Below are 16,835 nucleotides of genomic sequence, written 5' to 3'. Positions count from 1 at the left end.
AGACATACTGCCATGGGCAAATTACAGAGGCAGCAAGCAGGATTCAGTCCTGGAAGCCTCCGATTCTTAAAACAGGACTTCATGTACATGACATAAATGAGTGCAAATTTAATCCATGGGCTGGTAGGCAAGAGGAGCTCAATTTGCCTGAAGGAATCTTGGCCTAACTTTTGGGTTGTTTAGTTTCAATTCATACTGTATTGACATTGATTCTTTTGCAATGAGATGCTACGTTTGGTTTGATTTCCCTCTTTTTCTAACTGAACTGCTCCTGACTCAATGAACACAATTTGCCACATGATTCCTTCGATACACTTGCCTTGGTGCATCAGCAACCACTTCCACCTCTGTGCCATCGCTGCACTCATGCTCACACTGTCTCGTCTCTTCCTTTTGCCCTCAATGACTTTGACTTAATCCTGGATTTTGAGTAGTTTCCTTCCTGAAGCATACTTGGGCTACTTCTGTTATTGTTATTCTATAGGGTCTGTCATGCCGGCAAACAGGTTTGTATTTACAGCAGTTAATAATGATACTTATTTTACTGCATTACATAGTTGTCCTTCTATATTAATGCAATTTTCATCTCATTCTGTGCCCTTGGGCTTTCAGAGCACAATTCATTTGCGGACAAAGCACTTGTACAGCTCTGTATCATAAACCGTTCAAAATGCTGGCAGTGAAAAATGCAACATGAGAGCCCTGGAGGGCCTGTCCTCCACTGCACAGAAACTTTGAAATCACCCATGTATAAAATACACACTCTGTCTCTTGTGCTTCAGATTGCTTATTTAAAATGGCAATATTCAGGGCACAGGGGCTGGAGAGGCATAAAGTGGCCTGCAAAAGTGATTAAGTGCCACGGAGATATTCACACCTGGTAACTGCAGAAGATTGTTTATTGCCCTGTTTACTCCTCCACCATGAATACTGTGCTCCACGGCACACCAGGAGGCCTGAGCAAACGCCAATGCTCGGACACATCCCTTGCTGTGCTGAGGGTCTGCAGCACACACACATTTCCCACTAGCATCACCATGCAGGTGGCTTTCCCAAGGCTTTTGCTCCAAATTATTATCTCCAACCATATGGGGAACACACTCATCAAATACACACAGCCTTCAGAGCCGCTTTCCTTCCCATGCCTGTTTGTTTTGGGTGCTCCCATTCCTCCACATCCTCCCACACCATTTTTTCTCTCTCTCTAAGACCACAGCCAGGCTTTACAGCTAGAAAATCCTCAGAAGGTTGGGATTTAGACAGCACGGGGGACCGCATTTACCAGTCCCTGCAACCACAGCTCCCCTCAGGCAGGCTGGCCCAGAGGTCTGTCAGCCACCAGGAGGGGAGACAACTCCCCCATATGTTTGCCCCAGCCCGGTCTGCAGGCTCAACGATATTTTTCAGATACCGGAGAAGAATTCCTCTCACCTTTAGAGTAGTCGGTGTCATGCCTTATCTACTAGAGGGCAAACTCCTGTGGCAGGAGAGCCCCAGGCTGGTGGGCTGCAGCTGCCACGAAGACCCCGCTTTCCCGCCGCTCCTGAGGTGAGGGCAGGCGAGCGGGGTCTCCCCTCAGCGCGGCGAGGGCCCCGGGCTCGCGCCTGGCAGGGCAGCGCCAGGTGTCCCCCGCCTGATTTCGGGGGGACTGAGGTGCGGGGAAGCCCAGCCTCCATTGCTGCTCCTTGTCCTACTCCAGGTAGAGTCCTGTCCTCCTCAGGCAGGGTCATCCTGTTTATAACCCGGAGGCTATTTAATGGCGCCTTGGCAGAGGCAGCCCCCATCAGGCTGTGCCCCAGCTCCCCGGCGCCCCAGGGTCCCCTCACCCACTGGCATAAGGTCTCACCACCTCATGGCCTCAGTGCATAAAGCTTCTATTTATATTCCCTCAGCACCACAACATTAAGGAAACTTTTCTCTGGTGCCATGATGGGTGTTCAGGAGCTTGTACGTTGCAAGTGAAGACAAACACAGTGGCTTGCCAGGGGTGGGGGGGAAGAGAGAAAGAAAAAGAAGAAAGAGTTTTCTAAATAAATAAGTCAGGAAAAGAAAGATTCCATGACATCAGGAAAAAACAGGGTGGATTATGCTGGGAGACCAAGAAACGAAACTTGTAGTCAGCATAAATACTCAACCAAAGAATGAAAGAAGAAGAGACCAGGCTGGTCATCTGCAGAAATTATGCTGATCACTCTCTGTGCCTGCAGCAGGAAAGATGAGGGAAGAATATAAGCACTCCATTTCTGGTTGTTTGCTGGGTTTTTTTTTTTTTAATTTTTTGGACATACATCTAACCCCTCAGATGTATTTCATTTTTTCCTCTGAATATAAATACTTTGCCTACGGATGTATCAGGAATACACAACAATGAAGCTATGACTTATTTACCTGCTGGGGGAACGCTAACGAGTGTTCTAGTAATGAAAACAGCTTCATTGGCTTGTAAAATGCAAAACAGCAGGGAACTCACTGGAGACCTCACAAGCATATGTCAATAAACTTATATTATTCACAAGTACACAAGCCTCCCAAGACACCAGTTTCCCAGCCTCCTTTCATTTCCTGGCTGCTCCTCACATTTTGAGCAAAGTCAAAGACTACTTTTCTATTTTCCTCAAGCCTCTAAAGTTTTTGCAGAAGCCAAATGATCATACAAAACACCTTCCATTCAGATGCAAACTGAATATTTTATCAGCCAATACCTCTTATTATCCATTCTACAAGCATTACAAACTGTGACAGCAATACAGGACAATCGTACCCATGATCATAAACATCTGAACATAAATAACATTTTACCAGAGTGCTCCAGCAATGCACTCACACACAGCATTGATAGAGTATGCTCTCATTCTCAATGTTGTTGTCTATTTCTCTCCTTTGCATCAATTCTGACAATACTAACATCCATAACAATCACCAGTCTCACTTCAACACTTCCAGTGTACAATGCCAAGCTCCGCAGTGTGTTAGAAGTAAAACAGAAGGTGCTAATCCCCACCAAAGGTGATTATTCAGCCAAAACTAAGATCATAATGTTAGGGTTTGAAAAAAACCAACCACACGTTAGAATACAAGTCCAGGCATTTGCTGTCATAAAAAGATTGCGATGACTGTATTTCATGTCCCCTTTCATTATAAATCCATTTGGCATCCTTTCTAATCGCCAGCCTACCCTCAGAAAAAATTATTTGATGTTCCTGTGGATGTCATATGTGCCCTGTACTTTTACAGCACTTCTATTGTAATTCAACATTAATTATCTTTCCAATTAATGTACTGCATAATGCTGCAATATGAAATGCTCACATTTTGTAAATGAGAAAATTGAGCTCAGTTCTGTCTGCTTTGATCCCATTTTACTTTTATTATAATTCAGTACCAGAATTCTTTTCCTTTTTGGTTGGGATATTGACACCCTGAACACACACAAGGGAGCCATCTCCTGCATACAAAAGATACATTTATGCTTCTTTTCTGAGAAGACCTCCAATTTCTCTTTTTTGATATCATTTTAATATACTTTCCTGCCTTATGATTGTTACTGAACAGCTCATAAGGGAAATGGAGGTGACAGAACTACTAATAGAGCAGCATTTACCAGTTACCATAAATGCAGACATCATAAATACCTACAACTGCTGGAAAATTGTAAGTGTGAAGCAGGTCACAAATACATTAAAAAATGAAATCAAAACTGTAGTCAGGGAGTGAAAAATATTCTTCTTTAGAAGCTGAATGATCCAACGTATTCCTTAAATGTTTTGTGTCAAAATGCCATTTAAAGTTTTACTGCTGAGTACCACAACAAAAAGTATAAAAGTGAAAAACATAGACAAAGTATAAAATATAGAAATGGAAAATATATATCCAAAATTGCTCCCTATTATGCATGGCTGAAAGAATATATGACTGGTGATTTTCCACAATGAGGAGTTTAATTTTTCTGTTGGGTTTGAATCTTTTGTTTAGTTTTGCTGCTGTTAACAGCTGCAATCATTGTGAGCTACTGGATTTGACCTTCAATGCCACCATCTCAAAGCACTTCACAGTGCTTTTTCATCCTGAATGTGAAGTGCTTTAAGAAGGTACAAATTCTCCCTTTCTCCAGTAACATCATGTCTAGCCTTCTTCCCTGTTACCCCACAACATCATTTTTAACAGAACTGAATCTACAACACACAAAGCTGCAAAAAAATCAGTCGCCACTCAGACTCACCAGTTTTATAATTGATGTTATTTTATGCTCATCATTAGCTGGCAATTACTGAGTATGTGAATATGTGCTGAGAAGAATGTGCAGATCAGACTGAAGGAATTTAGGAATGTCACCTGTAAAATGCTCCCTCAGACAGCTGAACAACCTCAGTTTAAATAACCTTGTTGGCAAAAGGTATACAAATTTTAAGAGTAGCCTATTTAGCATCTTGAGATAGGATCTCCTCTTCAGCTGCCCTGGAATACTTCACTGTAATCTTAAACTGAGAAATATGGCAGTCTAAGTGGTCAGGCTGGCTATTACTGATCTATCAGTAATTCAGGCAATCTTCTTTACTAGGAAATAGTGCTCCTGTTTCAACATCATCCTCAACCAAAGCCTTTTGAACCTCCTCTTATTAATTCCCAGCAATGATCTTGACCCCCTGCTGCAGCAGGTACAGCTGAGGCAAATAGCCATGGAATGCTGCTGCTTCTTCCAGTGTCTATGTAAAGCTTACAGGGAACATCAGACTTGTTTGAGATAGCTTTAGCAACCTGAAACTTCCATTTGTTTGGTATTAACCAACTTCATTCTGATGCGGTTTCGTTTTGTGTGTTCTATTTTTTTCTTCAGTCCTCATTGGCAGCCCACTTTTGGCTTACCTATTTTAAATGGCCACTGTTACAGCTGTTAATTTTGAAAGCAAATCCACATCTGCACTGATCCTTTCTTCCTACCATGTGACTGACAGCCTTTGGGGCACTGGCATCACAGCTAGTCAACATAAAGGACCAGCAGCTGGAGGTTTTGTGCACCACCAGTCAGCTGCATGCAGTTTTCATTGCTATAGCAAACATGGCTAGAACAGGAGAAGAAAATTAAAGGGCAACACGCCAGGTAAGACAAACAAGATTTTGTGGAGACTTGACTACAAAATGACAAAAGGTTCCTAACTATGCAATGAAGTTAACCTGTCTTAATCATTCCCCTGTCACTGGCCGACTTTTAGAAACGGATTCCCATTAGCATGGGATGACTGGAAGTTTGTGTTTACCATCAGCTAACAAAGTGTGCAGCAGAAAGCCTCACAGAGTCCATCTGTGTCAACACCTCAAGTACCCAATACTTGAGTTTTCAGCCTGGCTAAGGTACATTCTTTACCCAAAATATCTGTAATAAACATTGCTTCTGGCAAGTCATTTACCACACTTAATTAAGATAATTATTTCTCAGACAGAAGCTGACAAACTATGAGGAGGAAGACTGTAACCTCCCCTACTGGCTAAATAAGCATCTGTGTGCCCACTACCCACGTATTCCTGCTCTAAGTACTTTTTCCTTTGTATTCCTTCTTTTCAGAGATAATGAAAAGCCTCTGGTGGGGAAGAAAAAAACAGCTGTCAAAGACCGGTGTTTAACCAGCCTCCCAAGGGAAAACTGCAGCCTAAAAAGTTTTTTCTTTATGAGACCATTCAGTTCAACTGTCTTGTGCACACCAAGCTTCTGGCTCCACCAAAGGACACTCATTCTCTTCTGGACAGCGGCACTTCAGAGCTCTGAGACAAATGTCCAGATAAAATCCACATCCTGGCTCTGAGATCATATACTGTTCAGCATGAAGCAACACAGGCAAACCTGGACAGCCCAGGCAAAGGCTCCATTTCCAGAGTTATGCAAGTAACTGCGGCGGGCTGACCCTGGCTGGACGCAGGTGCTGCCACAGCCGCTCTGTCACTGCCCGCCCCAGCTGGGCAGGGGAGAGAAAACATGAGGAAAGGCCGGTGGGCCGAGATAGGGACAGGGAGAGATCACTCGCCAGTTACCGCCACGGGCAACACAGACTCGACTTGGGAAAGCAGTTTAATTTCTTGCCAGTCAGATCCCTGCCCCCTCCCCAGCATGGCGCAGGGGGACGGCGATGGGGCTGCGCTCGGTCCCTCACACCTTGTTTCCACACTTCTCCCTCCCCAGGGGAAGGACTCACAGTGCCTCACTCCTCTCTCCAGCTGCAGTTGCACAGAGACTTTTTCCCTTTCTTAAAACGCCGTCCCTGAGGCGCTGCCGCCGTCACTGCTGGGCTCGGCCTTGGCCAGCAGCGGGTCCCCCTTGGAGCGGCTGGCGTTGGCTCTGTCAGGCATCGGGGAGCTGCTCGCAGCCTCACACAGAAGCCACCCCTGTAGCCCCCCGCTACCAAAACCTGGCCATGCAAACCCAGTACAGTAGCACACTTCCTTCTTTCATGTCTAAAAAGCTCCTTCTTCCAAGCAAGTCAACCAGACAATTACCAACACCCCTGCCTTGATATCACAAAAAAGTGACTTCCCCCCATTCCCGCCCAGGTGGGAGCTTCCTGGCTTTACACTGGGTTAAAAGCTGCCTGGCCAGCTGAGCCCAGACAGTGGTGGGGAATGGAGTTACATCGCGCTGGAGGATGGTCACCAGTGGTTCTCCAGGGCCCGGTACTGGGGCCAGTTCTGTTTAATATCAATGAACTGAATGAGGGGATCGAGCGCACCCTCAGCCAGTTCCCAGCTGCCACCAGGCTGGGGGAGTGTTGACCTGCTGGGGGGCAGGAGGCTCTGCAGGGGGGTCTGGGCAGGCCGGGCCGATGGGGTGAGGTTCCACAGGGCTCAGTGCTGGGTCCTGCACTTGGTACAGGACAAGAGGAAACGGCTTCAAACTGCCCCGGAGGAGGTTTAGACTGGCTATTGGGAAAACTTTCTTCACTGAAAGGGTGGTTAAGCATTAGAACAGGTGGCACAGGGAGGTGGTGGAATCACCATCCCTGAAATGTTTAAAGAATGCATAGATGCGGCGCTTAGGGACATGGTGGGCTTGGCAGTCCTAGGTTAAGAGTCGGACTTGATGATCTTACAGTTTTTTTCCAACTTAAATGATTCTATGGTTCTTCATGTGCTTCCTCAACATCCAAAGCAGGTGGGTGCTCAGGAGTTCCAACAATCATGTGGTCAAAACCTGGTGTGCTCAACATATGCTTACAATTTCCCCCATGGGTAACCCTGTGTTGAGGTTAAGCAACAGAGCAAGCCACCACCAGGAGGGCGACTCTACCATCCATGGGCAAGTCCTGTCCGAGGCAATTCCTTCAACTGCTCAGGATGAGATCTCACACTACCAAAGGAAAGAAAAATATTATTGCTATAAGGGGGAGAAAATTTCCACCACTGAGTTCCTTTATTTTTTTCTCACATTTATCAGCACAGAGAAAGTAACAAAAGATAACTACAAGACCTTTTGAAATTACTTTTTACACTATGAACTTAGAAATTAAAATTATATATGAATACCGTGAACTTAGAAATTAAGAATCAACATGACACTTCATGATAGTTTTAAAAAGTCTCTTGGAAAAGCACTTCCAATATACTGAATATATTTCCAGTGATTTCAGCAGGTTTAAATACTGCATGTATTTTCCACTCAGGATTCTACCAGGTAACAAATCACAGCTAAAACTCAGTGTTAAAACCAAGTGAGGGCAAAGAGCTACAGGTCATTTACGAGAATCAGTGAAGTCGATGATACTAAATGCATGAGCAAGGATTGCTTCTGTAAGTTAAGCCAGCAGCAACAGGTTTGCAAATTGCATGGATTTTCAAAATTTTTAAATCAGATATTGCCCTGCCTTGTTTTATTTCATAAAAGTGTACAAATGAGTTTTTTTCTGTAAAGGAGGTTCAGGTCTTGCAGTACACATCATATTTTAATTTTTCTCCCAGCTTAGTTCCCTCTAAGCATACTTTGAATTTGGCATCCATTTCCTGGTTCTGAGCTTCACTGAAAAGATTTTTCCAGTCTCCAACAACACCTGATACATAAAGAGAAGTTAAATATTACTCTTGACTGTAAGGACCAAGGAGTATGATTTAAAACAAAAAACTACTTTGTCTCTATTATGATCATATTTCAGGATAATCCTTTTTTTTTCTCTTTTTTCCTGCAAGAAAAAAATCTCTAACCCAAGAATACACTCTTATGTGTGCCTTATGTTTGGTGTCCTCAACAGAATGTGAACATAGGAAGCTACTGGTCTGCCTTCATAGCTTTGGCATGTGCCTTGTACAGCTGCAGAAGACTACAACGTGGCTTTTAACTGCAAGAGCTTTGTGCACTGCAACCACACACTGCCCCAAACTGCAGTCCACCTTTAATCTACGTTTTGGAGAGCCCACAGTCTGAGGTTGTCTGAGTCTACAGCTCTAGCTTGGCCCCTGGCTAGAAGACACAGTTCAATCTGTGTCATGTCTGGATTCCAAGCACTGACGAGATTCTTAAGCTATTACAAGGGTTACTTAGAAAACTCAAGAAGAAAAGCCTGTGGAGGCACTCTGTAGACCTAGCGCTAGGCTAGCCCCAGTACTCACAGAAGCCAAAATAAAATTATTCCTTGTTTTAAATGGTGCTTACTGCATAGCACTACTGAAGGGTGTACTACTTGTAGTGCACTTCTGCTAATATTATACAGGGCTTTCCTGGATGGCATTTGCCCTTGGGATGAAATCAAGTGAAGCATCCTGAAGCACAATGTTTCTTAAACAACTCCCAACCTTGAAAACCATACATAAAGATTAAGCATCTACTGATCCAAATTCCTGTCTGCCAAGACACAGTGCTACCATTCACCACCCTGGCAAAATACAAACAAATTTACCTTTGCGGAAAAGAATTGAGCCAACAGCACCATGAATCTCCTGAGCCTTATCCTTCACTGCCTGGAAAGTGGCCCTGTCCGCAATGGACTGGATCTCTTCCGCCGTTGGGGAGAATCCAAAGAATTCAGCTATCTGCTTTACACTGCCAGTCAGGTTCTGAAAGCAATACAGTGAAAGGGAGACAGGCAATACGCTTCCTCTAAAAAAAAAGACACCCGCTTGGGATGTGCATTGGCATCATATATATTAACCATATATATCTTCCTCCACAGTATGTTTTCTGCATTACACTGGAGTCAGGTTTTGTACAGCCAGACTCAACCTGTCGCTAAAATCAACTTGATTTTGCTCTTTCAGAGACCTGTGCCTTTTCCTGTTAATTTCAGCAGATTTCAAGGAATGGGCTCAGATGTGTTTTGCCTGTCAGTATTCAGCATCTGCTTTACCTCTTTCAGGTCTTCATACATTATGACCATAGTATTCTCATCCTCAATGTGTTTGTTCCAGGTGAGTGCATGATCAAAATAGGATCCCCAGCCAACTGTAAAGGAGAGAAAAAAGCATCAGTGTGACCTTCTTTTCTTACTGGGCTATTCTTTCTCCCCAATTGAAAAATTGCCTTCTGTTGCCTATCAGTTACATCAGTGCAAGCAAACGGAACAACCTGTCCCTTCTGTGGTACCGTACTTCACAACAGCATGGCAGAGGCTTCCTCTGGACTTCTGTAGGTGAGTGGTTTCCACACAGAAACACGAGTCTCACTGTGTGCTTCCCCTCTCTTACTATATTGTCCATATAAACATCTCTTAAAAGCCAAAGCCAGACATCAGTCTATGCCTAAAATTCGAGTTGCTAATGAGGTGTTTTGCCTCATGTTCAGAAACAGTAAAGACAACAAACTGTCATTTCATTAACACTTTGGATCCACAGCACTTCCTCCATTGCAGAATGTTGACCCAATGCCTTTGTCCAGCTGCCATGCAACTTCCTCACCCTTGCTTGGAAGTGCAGAATACCCAGAAGCAAAGCATCTTTTGGACGTTCTCCCCGCTCTGGCATTCAGCTGCCTCCTTTTATCATGACGTATGCCGATCAGTAAACTAATTATGACACAGCTGTTTTCCCACTGGCCCCATTTTTTTGTTTTTAGGTATATTTTTTTTCTGTTGCTTCTTCAGCTACACTCAGTAACTACAACAATACCTTTCCCATTCATGAACTCTGAGAAGAACTCATCCCAGGAGCTGTAACTGGGGACACTTGGCACATTGTTGTGGAAATGGAAAAATGAAACAGCTGTATCTTTAGGGTTTCGAAACAACACTAGTATCTGGAGTGGGAGAAAGAGATCAACAATTTTAGATCATTTACTTCCCCTGGCAACCAAAATGAGAGCATAAGCAAACATTCTGCAATCAATAACATACTGGGGGCTATAAAATATTTTATTAATTAAGGCATGGTGAACAAACTTATAATAAAGACTTTGTTACCACTTCTAAAATTTGCTTATGTCATGAAAGAATTGCAGAAAGAAGCAACTGGAAAAACAGTAATACTGTCATTGAATACGATCCCATAACTATCTAAGACCTGGGAAATTGTAAGGAACCATTTGCCAGCCCCCTGCTAGGAAAAGCTCAGTTCAATTCTCCTTCAGGAAACCACAGCTGTTACAATTATGTCCCATTTTTCAAAGCATGGCAATAATGTTCTTGAAATCCTAAGAGACTGTAAACCTTAGAGAAGTGTAAACACTTCTGAAAATGTTATACACATTCATTTTTTTTTATACATGTTATATTTTTTCCTGTCATACAGGAAAAATTACCAATGAAACATGGAAAAAATCCATCTCTCTTAACCAATTATTTCCTTCATCTGTGGTACATCTCAAAAGTTCTCTGTATCCACCATTGTTCAGTAAAGGAGTATCAGAAATAAAGTTTTAACCATGTGACTCTTTGCAAGGAGACAGCCAATGTCCCAGAGACACAGCTGCCACATTCATTCCCACCACGTTCGTGCATAGGAAAGAGTAGCATAAAACAGGAAAGCGCGACACTCCAGCCATTTCTGAGCACTGCAACAGCCTCTAGATCTGTTCTTGTTTATGTCAACTACAGCACCCCTAAGGCTACTGTAAATTGTAGGGGGTGTTAAGCCAGCCCAGGCATCACGAGACTCCCACCATCTCCAAGCTGCTTTCCACCAGTGCCACCTGCCTGGGTGCAAGAAAAGGATGTAGCTCCAAAATTACTCTTGTATGCTGGTACTGTTTGAAAGATGAGGCTCGTTCTTCAAAACAGAAAAAAGCCCACCTTGGCTTTGTTCTTGAAAATAGACTTGGGGAGGCAATCATAATTCAGATGTGTTGCCAAAATCCTTGGGGACGGAATCTGCTTCATCCTCTTTAGAAATAAACAGAACCGTAAGTGAGAACAAGTTTATTACATGAGTGCAGCAATGATTTGTGAGAGTTGCCTGTGTGAAACAGCCCCTAATCAAAAGGCATTAGGCAACAAAGATTATCTTTTTTCCCCTCTCAGGAGAGATATTTTTACTTGCTGCATGACTTCATTTTAATAACTTGTGTGAGGGGGTGTAGGACAGAGAAAACAACAGACTTTAATGGTTCAATAGTTTCTTTTCACTAACCTGATATTTATCTGGATCTCCACATTCAATAAATGGTAGTTCTGTGCTTACAGGTTTACTCTGGATAGTTGTAAATATCAAATCACTTAAAATCTGAATAAGCCAGTTCACACCTGCACCAAGAAGCGCAGAGAACAAAACAAAACATATCAGAAGTTTGTGCAAGATCTCAAAGCCTTCTCATTACATGCCTTAATTCAGCATAATAGACGGTCATCAAATGACAAATAACGCTAAAGTTCTCAATTATAAACACAATAATGTTTCCCGTTAATGAGATCTTTAACAGCTTCTTAACTGTGACCTTCTTGGCTCACTTATAACTGGTACATGGAAAGCACTGGGAGCAGAACTGACTCAACAATGCACTAAACACCTTTTTAATATATTCATAAACCAGGCAGTGACAGACAATAAAGGCAGCTTTCCTGTCTTTTACAGAGGAACACCTGGGAAGGTTCTGGATGGAAGAAGAAAGGACCAAGCAAGGAGGCTTGCTCTTTCTGTGGAGGAAAGCATTTGCCTCTCTACTCCCCTGGGGCCAGGACGAAATGGAGTAACCTATTCAATGTCACTGCCAGGGCTTGTCCTCAGTAGTGCCTGTTGCTGTCTCCATAAAGCGCATACCAGAACAAGCACTAGAAGAGGTGCTACCCACTTGACACCTACATCCCCCCCCACCCCTCACTTTCTGGAATGGATCTTGCAGCAAAGCCTCCCCAATACCACATCCCGTTCAAGTGTGAGCCTGTGGCCAGCTCCTGGAGCTGCACCGTGGTGCCGGCTTCCCCAAGGTTTTTAGGAATCATATTTGCTCTACTGATGCTCTGCCGATTGCCGGCAGGATGTGGGGATGCGCTTGGAAAGCTTCCCACCGGGCCCACGGAGATGGAGCTGTGGAGCTGCCACCACCTCCTGCATGCTGCGAGTCCCCTGTGAACACAGCTGCCAGAGGTACTAACAAGGAATACACAATGCAAACAGCTTTAACATCATGCTTTCAGTGAAAAGTTACTCCCAAAAAGGAATAACTTCCACCCTACGTTACATAAAGTGCTTCAGGATGCTTGGATGGAAGCAGCTGATACATTTATACAGTAATGTGTATACAGTCAGTACACAACACAAAATGTCTTAAAATACATATATTACATGTATACACCAACCAATATCATATTTATATATGACATGGTATGTGTACCATTCATATCATGCTCCCATTTATGTACAGATCAGAGCCAAAAGCATTAAGAATTTCCAAATCCACGTCCTCATCTGCCCAGTATTAACTCCATGTGCACAAATACAAATTTTATTTTTACAAAAAGCTACAACTGACAAACCTAAAATTCCTACCCTCCAAATCCCCAACTGGCTTCTCAATCGTGCAACCCATTCCTGGGAAGTACTGCATCCTGGAGCTCCATTGTCCTCCTCAATAGTTCTCTGCATCAGTTTTCCCCTCTTACTGCACACATCTGAATGGGGGGGAAACCTTTTATATAGTGAGAATTCACTGTAACTTAACCTTCGTAATACCTAGTAAGTAAAAGGAATGAAGCTTTTGAACAGCCATAATGTGAGTCCTTCATCATGCGTGCTCAGGACCATCTAAACCTGCCAAATGCCAAAGAGTTTGAGCCCTGCAAGGAAAACACCTGAGAAGCTGGCAGAGGAAACCAGACACGAGACTCCCTGAGCTCAAGAGGGAAAGAGAGCTGCAGAGAGATTTTTCTTACTGCCTGGTGACATTATGGCTTGGTGGGTCCAAGTCTTACATCAAGAAGCAAAAGGGAGCCCAGCAATTTCTGGTTTCAAACTGGGGCAGCTAATCTTTCCTTCTCACTCTTCATACTTCTCTCACGCCTTTTTTCCCCCTCCTTTGCAAGCCATAGGGAATTAGGACAAGAATCTATTTAGCACCGTTTAATAGTGTAAAAGCAAACATCCAAATGGGAGAAAATTCCAATTCACCTGCAGACTGTGACTACCATGCACTGCAGAAACACAGCATTTTCTCTCCCTCCTGCTATCCCATTTCTTCCACGCAAGCTCCTGTACATGCTTTTCCACCAGTGCCTGCCGGTAACAGGGTACTGCATTCCCCAGCAAACCACAGGGAGCTGTGATACTCCCCCTCCTAGTGAACAACTGGCAGTGGTCTTTGCCAAGATTTCCCCCTCCTGACCTACCACAAACTGCCTGATATTAAGTGTGAGCTCTCTTCCTTTATCTACTAATCCCTCTCCCTGAGCAGGAGAGATTCACTGAGTTACTAAACCTCAGAGGCTATCAGCGTCGTGACTCCATGTCTGAACTCTTCCAAACTCCGTGAGAAATCAAAACCAGTACCAAGTTATAACAACGACCTTTTAAGTCTTTATAAGGCCCAGCAGAACTCTAATCCCAAACCCAACGGAATTATGGGCTCCTTAAGATGCACATTTCGCATTTTGTGCCAGCTCCCTCCCTTTGTATTTGCTTTCTCTTGGTTCAGTGTTCTGTCCCACAGCTGATATAGATTCACCCTAAACATTACAGGCATACTTCTTAAGCCCCTAAATACACCACAGTTTCTTTCCAGGTCAGAACTCACCGATCAGTGGGAATTCATTGTGCCTAATGAGACCTTGGCCAAGGACTCTCTGGTTAGAGAGCAACTTGACCACATCTGCGACCACGCTAGTGCAATGAAATCCTTCCCTGGGCCCGTATTTTCTCCAGCAACCCTAAGCTTCTGCTTCTTGGGTCTCACAGAAGAAACATATGCTTGGATAAGATTTCCTAGATTAGCAAAACCCACCTCTTCCTTGTAAGCAATCATGTCACACTTGATACTTAATAAAACTGATCAAAATCAACTAGTTGGTTCGTTAGTGGTTTTTTCACTGCTCCTGTTGCATCTTTCATCCTTTCCGCAGACTTCTAATTAGAAGATTTAGACTTCCAGTATGTCTTAGTCAATACCATTTTGCAGTCACAAAACAAAAAACAATGATGATATTGAATAATGCCAAGAAGCAGCTAAAAATTTTGCAAGTAAAGATGCTGTGCTCTGTCATTTTCTACTCATTAAAAAGTTTAATGCATAACTTTATTGCTGTTCTACACTACACTATGCTACATTACTAACACACTTCTCAGAATACAGTTTATCATACTGGCATAGTTGTCTTGTCACACCGATACATAAAAGACTATATGCTGTATTCTCACTTCTTCAGCCAAAAAAGTTTTGAACACTAAAACTTCTTTTCCTTTCAGAAACATAAATCATGTTAAAAAGCAGTGCAACAGACTGCTTGAGTAAGACAAAGCAGGACAAAAACCTGCTGCCTCTGGTTGTAGTAGAAATGCCCAGTGTCCTCACACAACGTACAACCACAAACAGTTGGTTTTCCTTCTTATTGTGTCAGCTAATTAGTTATTGTAGACTACAGCAACAAATTTATAATGTATTCACCGCATTTGGGGTAGGACACCAGCACCATATCATCTCTTCTGGCTTCCAGGTTCTCCAGAGCTTGGAACGTTTCCACACTGCACACTGTGGCAGGATACGGGGTCCCTCGATAGGAGAACAGCAGCTCCTTCAAGGTGAGCCCTTCAGACTTTGCCAGCGCTTTATTTATCTCATCAGCAAAGTTGTTTCTATCCTCAGCCATGTTTACCACCTTTGGGGTATGAAACTGTTGGTCTAATGCAGCAAGTGCCTTTAAACAGACATTTTTAAGGGGTGGAGTCAAAATCCTTGGCATTACTTTTGCCCTCCCTCAAATCTGATACGTTTCTTTCTCTTCTCCTTTCCCACCTTTCTAGAAATGGAAGAGGGGTTGATCCTGTCCACTTATAATCTACAGAGCAGGAATTATTTTAGTAAGACATCGCACTGAAAGCAAGTAATACTTGCAAGCTTAGCCACCAGACAAAATGGAATTGGAAAGTGAATCACCCTGTATGAATAAGCAGCAAAATTATACCTGATCTTAAATAACATTAATAGGGGAAAAAAGCATCTCATAAAGACAAGGAATTCCCTATGGGGAAAAATCCCAAGAGGTTTTATTTGGCAGTAATCAATCCTATATTTTAAGTTAAAAGAAACAGTGAGCGAACAATAGAAAACAATTAAATCATCAAAACTAAACCAGGAGCAATGCTACTGAGGGCAAAGATACTGCCATTTTAGGTTCTAAGCGTGCTTCTGTGGGAGCTAGTTTGCACTGAAGCCCTTTTTCACGGTAAAAAGGCAATTAAATACTGAGATCTTGCATGGCACAGGTTTTTTTCAACATCTCGATCATAGAACCAGGACTCCTTTACAATGGCCATGCACCTTAATGTATCTAGCTGCCTTTTCGCCTAGCAGGGTACGGACCGGTGCTGGCTCCCGGGAGCAGGGCGGCTCTCCCAGCAGCTGCAGCAGCGGAAAGCAGCGCCGAGGCGCAGGCCTGTCCCTCACCCCAGGGGCACCCGCTCGAGGCCCTCACCGTGGGGCAGCCAGCCCCGGCCCGGCCCCCGAGCTGCGCCGGGCACGCACCCCGCCAGCCCACAGCTGCAGCAGCCAGGCGAGGCCAGCGGGCCCCCGGGCACCAAGGAAATGCGGTAGCCAGTCGCGCCCGCGCCAGCAGCCCGCGGGGCCCGCCAAGGGCGAGCGGCGGCGGCTGCGGACCGCCGCCCGCACCCTGCGCCATCACCGTGCTGAGGGGCGGCCCCGCCAGGGCCTGTCCGGGCCGCAGCGGGGCTGAGGCGCGCCTCCTCCGCCTTCCCTCGGCCACCCCCCACAGCCCCGGGCCGTCCGCCTGCCACCGGGCAGCACCGCCGCCACGGCGGCCGGCGCCGGGTCGGCCATTACGAGGCCGAGGGAAGGCGCGGCTGCGAGGGGAGCGGCGGGGAGCGGAGCGCGCCACCGGCGGGCCGGGCGCACGGCGCATGCGCGGCCGCTGCCGGCGGTGAGGGCGGGGTGCAGGCCCCGGCGGCCATGGCGCGGCGCGTGCTGCGGGGGCTGCTGCTGCTGGAGGCGGCGGGGCTGCTGGGCGCCCTCCTGCTCTACCGCGCCATGGAGCGCAGCCAAGGTGCCGCGGGGCGGGCGCGGGCTCGGGCTCTCCCGGACAAGCTGCCGCGTGAGGTCGGCGGTGGGGGCTGTGGGTGTCGGCGCGCTCGGTGGCACCTGAAGGACAGCTGTTAGAGAAGCAGCTGCTGGTTTAGTTTTACAAAACCAAAACTGGGGGTGGTGGGCGGTGGGGGTGGAATTTTGAACGGCGCCACCAGGAACAGCGCTGAGTCTTGCGTGTGCTCACAGT

At 45.1% G+C, this 16,835-nt stretch overlaps 1 protein-coding gene across 1 annotated transcript; it reads right to left on the bottom strand.

Moving 5' to 3' along the window:
- Positions 1 to 359: 359 nt before the first annotated feature.
- SULT6B1 (sulfotransferase family 6B member 1) lies at positions 360 to 16,517 on the bottom strand. Its single transcript, XM_080408116.1, has 7 exons — positions 14,996 to 16,517; positions 11,533 to 11,645; positions 11,196 to 11,285; positions 10,078 to 10,204; positions 9,321 to 9,415; positions 8,874 to 9,030; positions 360 to 8,030 (listed from the first exon to the last, which is right to left on the bottom strand). The coding sequence occupies exons 1-7, from the start codon at positions 15,288 to 15,290 to the stop codon at positions 7,900 to 7,902; spliced, it is 1,008 nt and encodes a 335-aa protein (XP_080264242.1). The 5' UTR covers positions 15,291 to 16,517; the 3' UTR covers positions 360 to 7,899.
- Between the last annotated feature and the right edge of the window lie 318 nt (positions 16,518 to 16,835).

Source organism: Falco punctatus (genome assembly GCF_963210335.1).
Source record: "Falco punctatus genome assembly, chromosome: 12".
Lineage (NCBI taxonomy): Eukaryota > Metazoa > Chordata > Aves > Falconiformes > Falconidae > Falco > Falco punctatus.
Note: the sequence above shows the minus strand (reverse complement) of the source record. Positions and strands in the feature narration are given on the sequence as shown.

Bases quoted from the DNA above. Each gene is read 5' to 3' on its own strand.
- SULT6B1 (XM_080408116.1), bottom strand. From the start codon at position 15,290: ATGCCAAGGATTTTGACTCCACCCCTTAAAAATGTCTGTTTAAAGGCA. The intron at 9,416-10,077 runs GTATTGTTGTAG...TCTCCTTTACAG, and splicing joins AGAGTTCATGAATGGGAAAG to TTGGCTGGGGATCCTATTTT. The intron at 8,031-8,873 runs GTAAATTTGTTT...TTTATGTATCAG, and splicing joins CTCAATTCTTTTCCGCAAAG to GTGTTGTTGGAGACTGGAAA.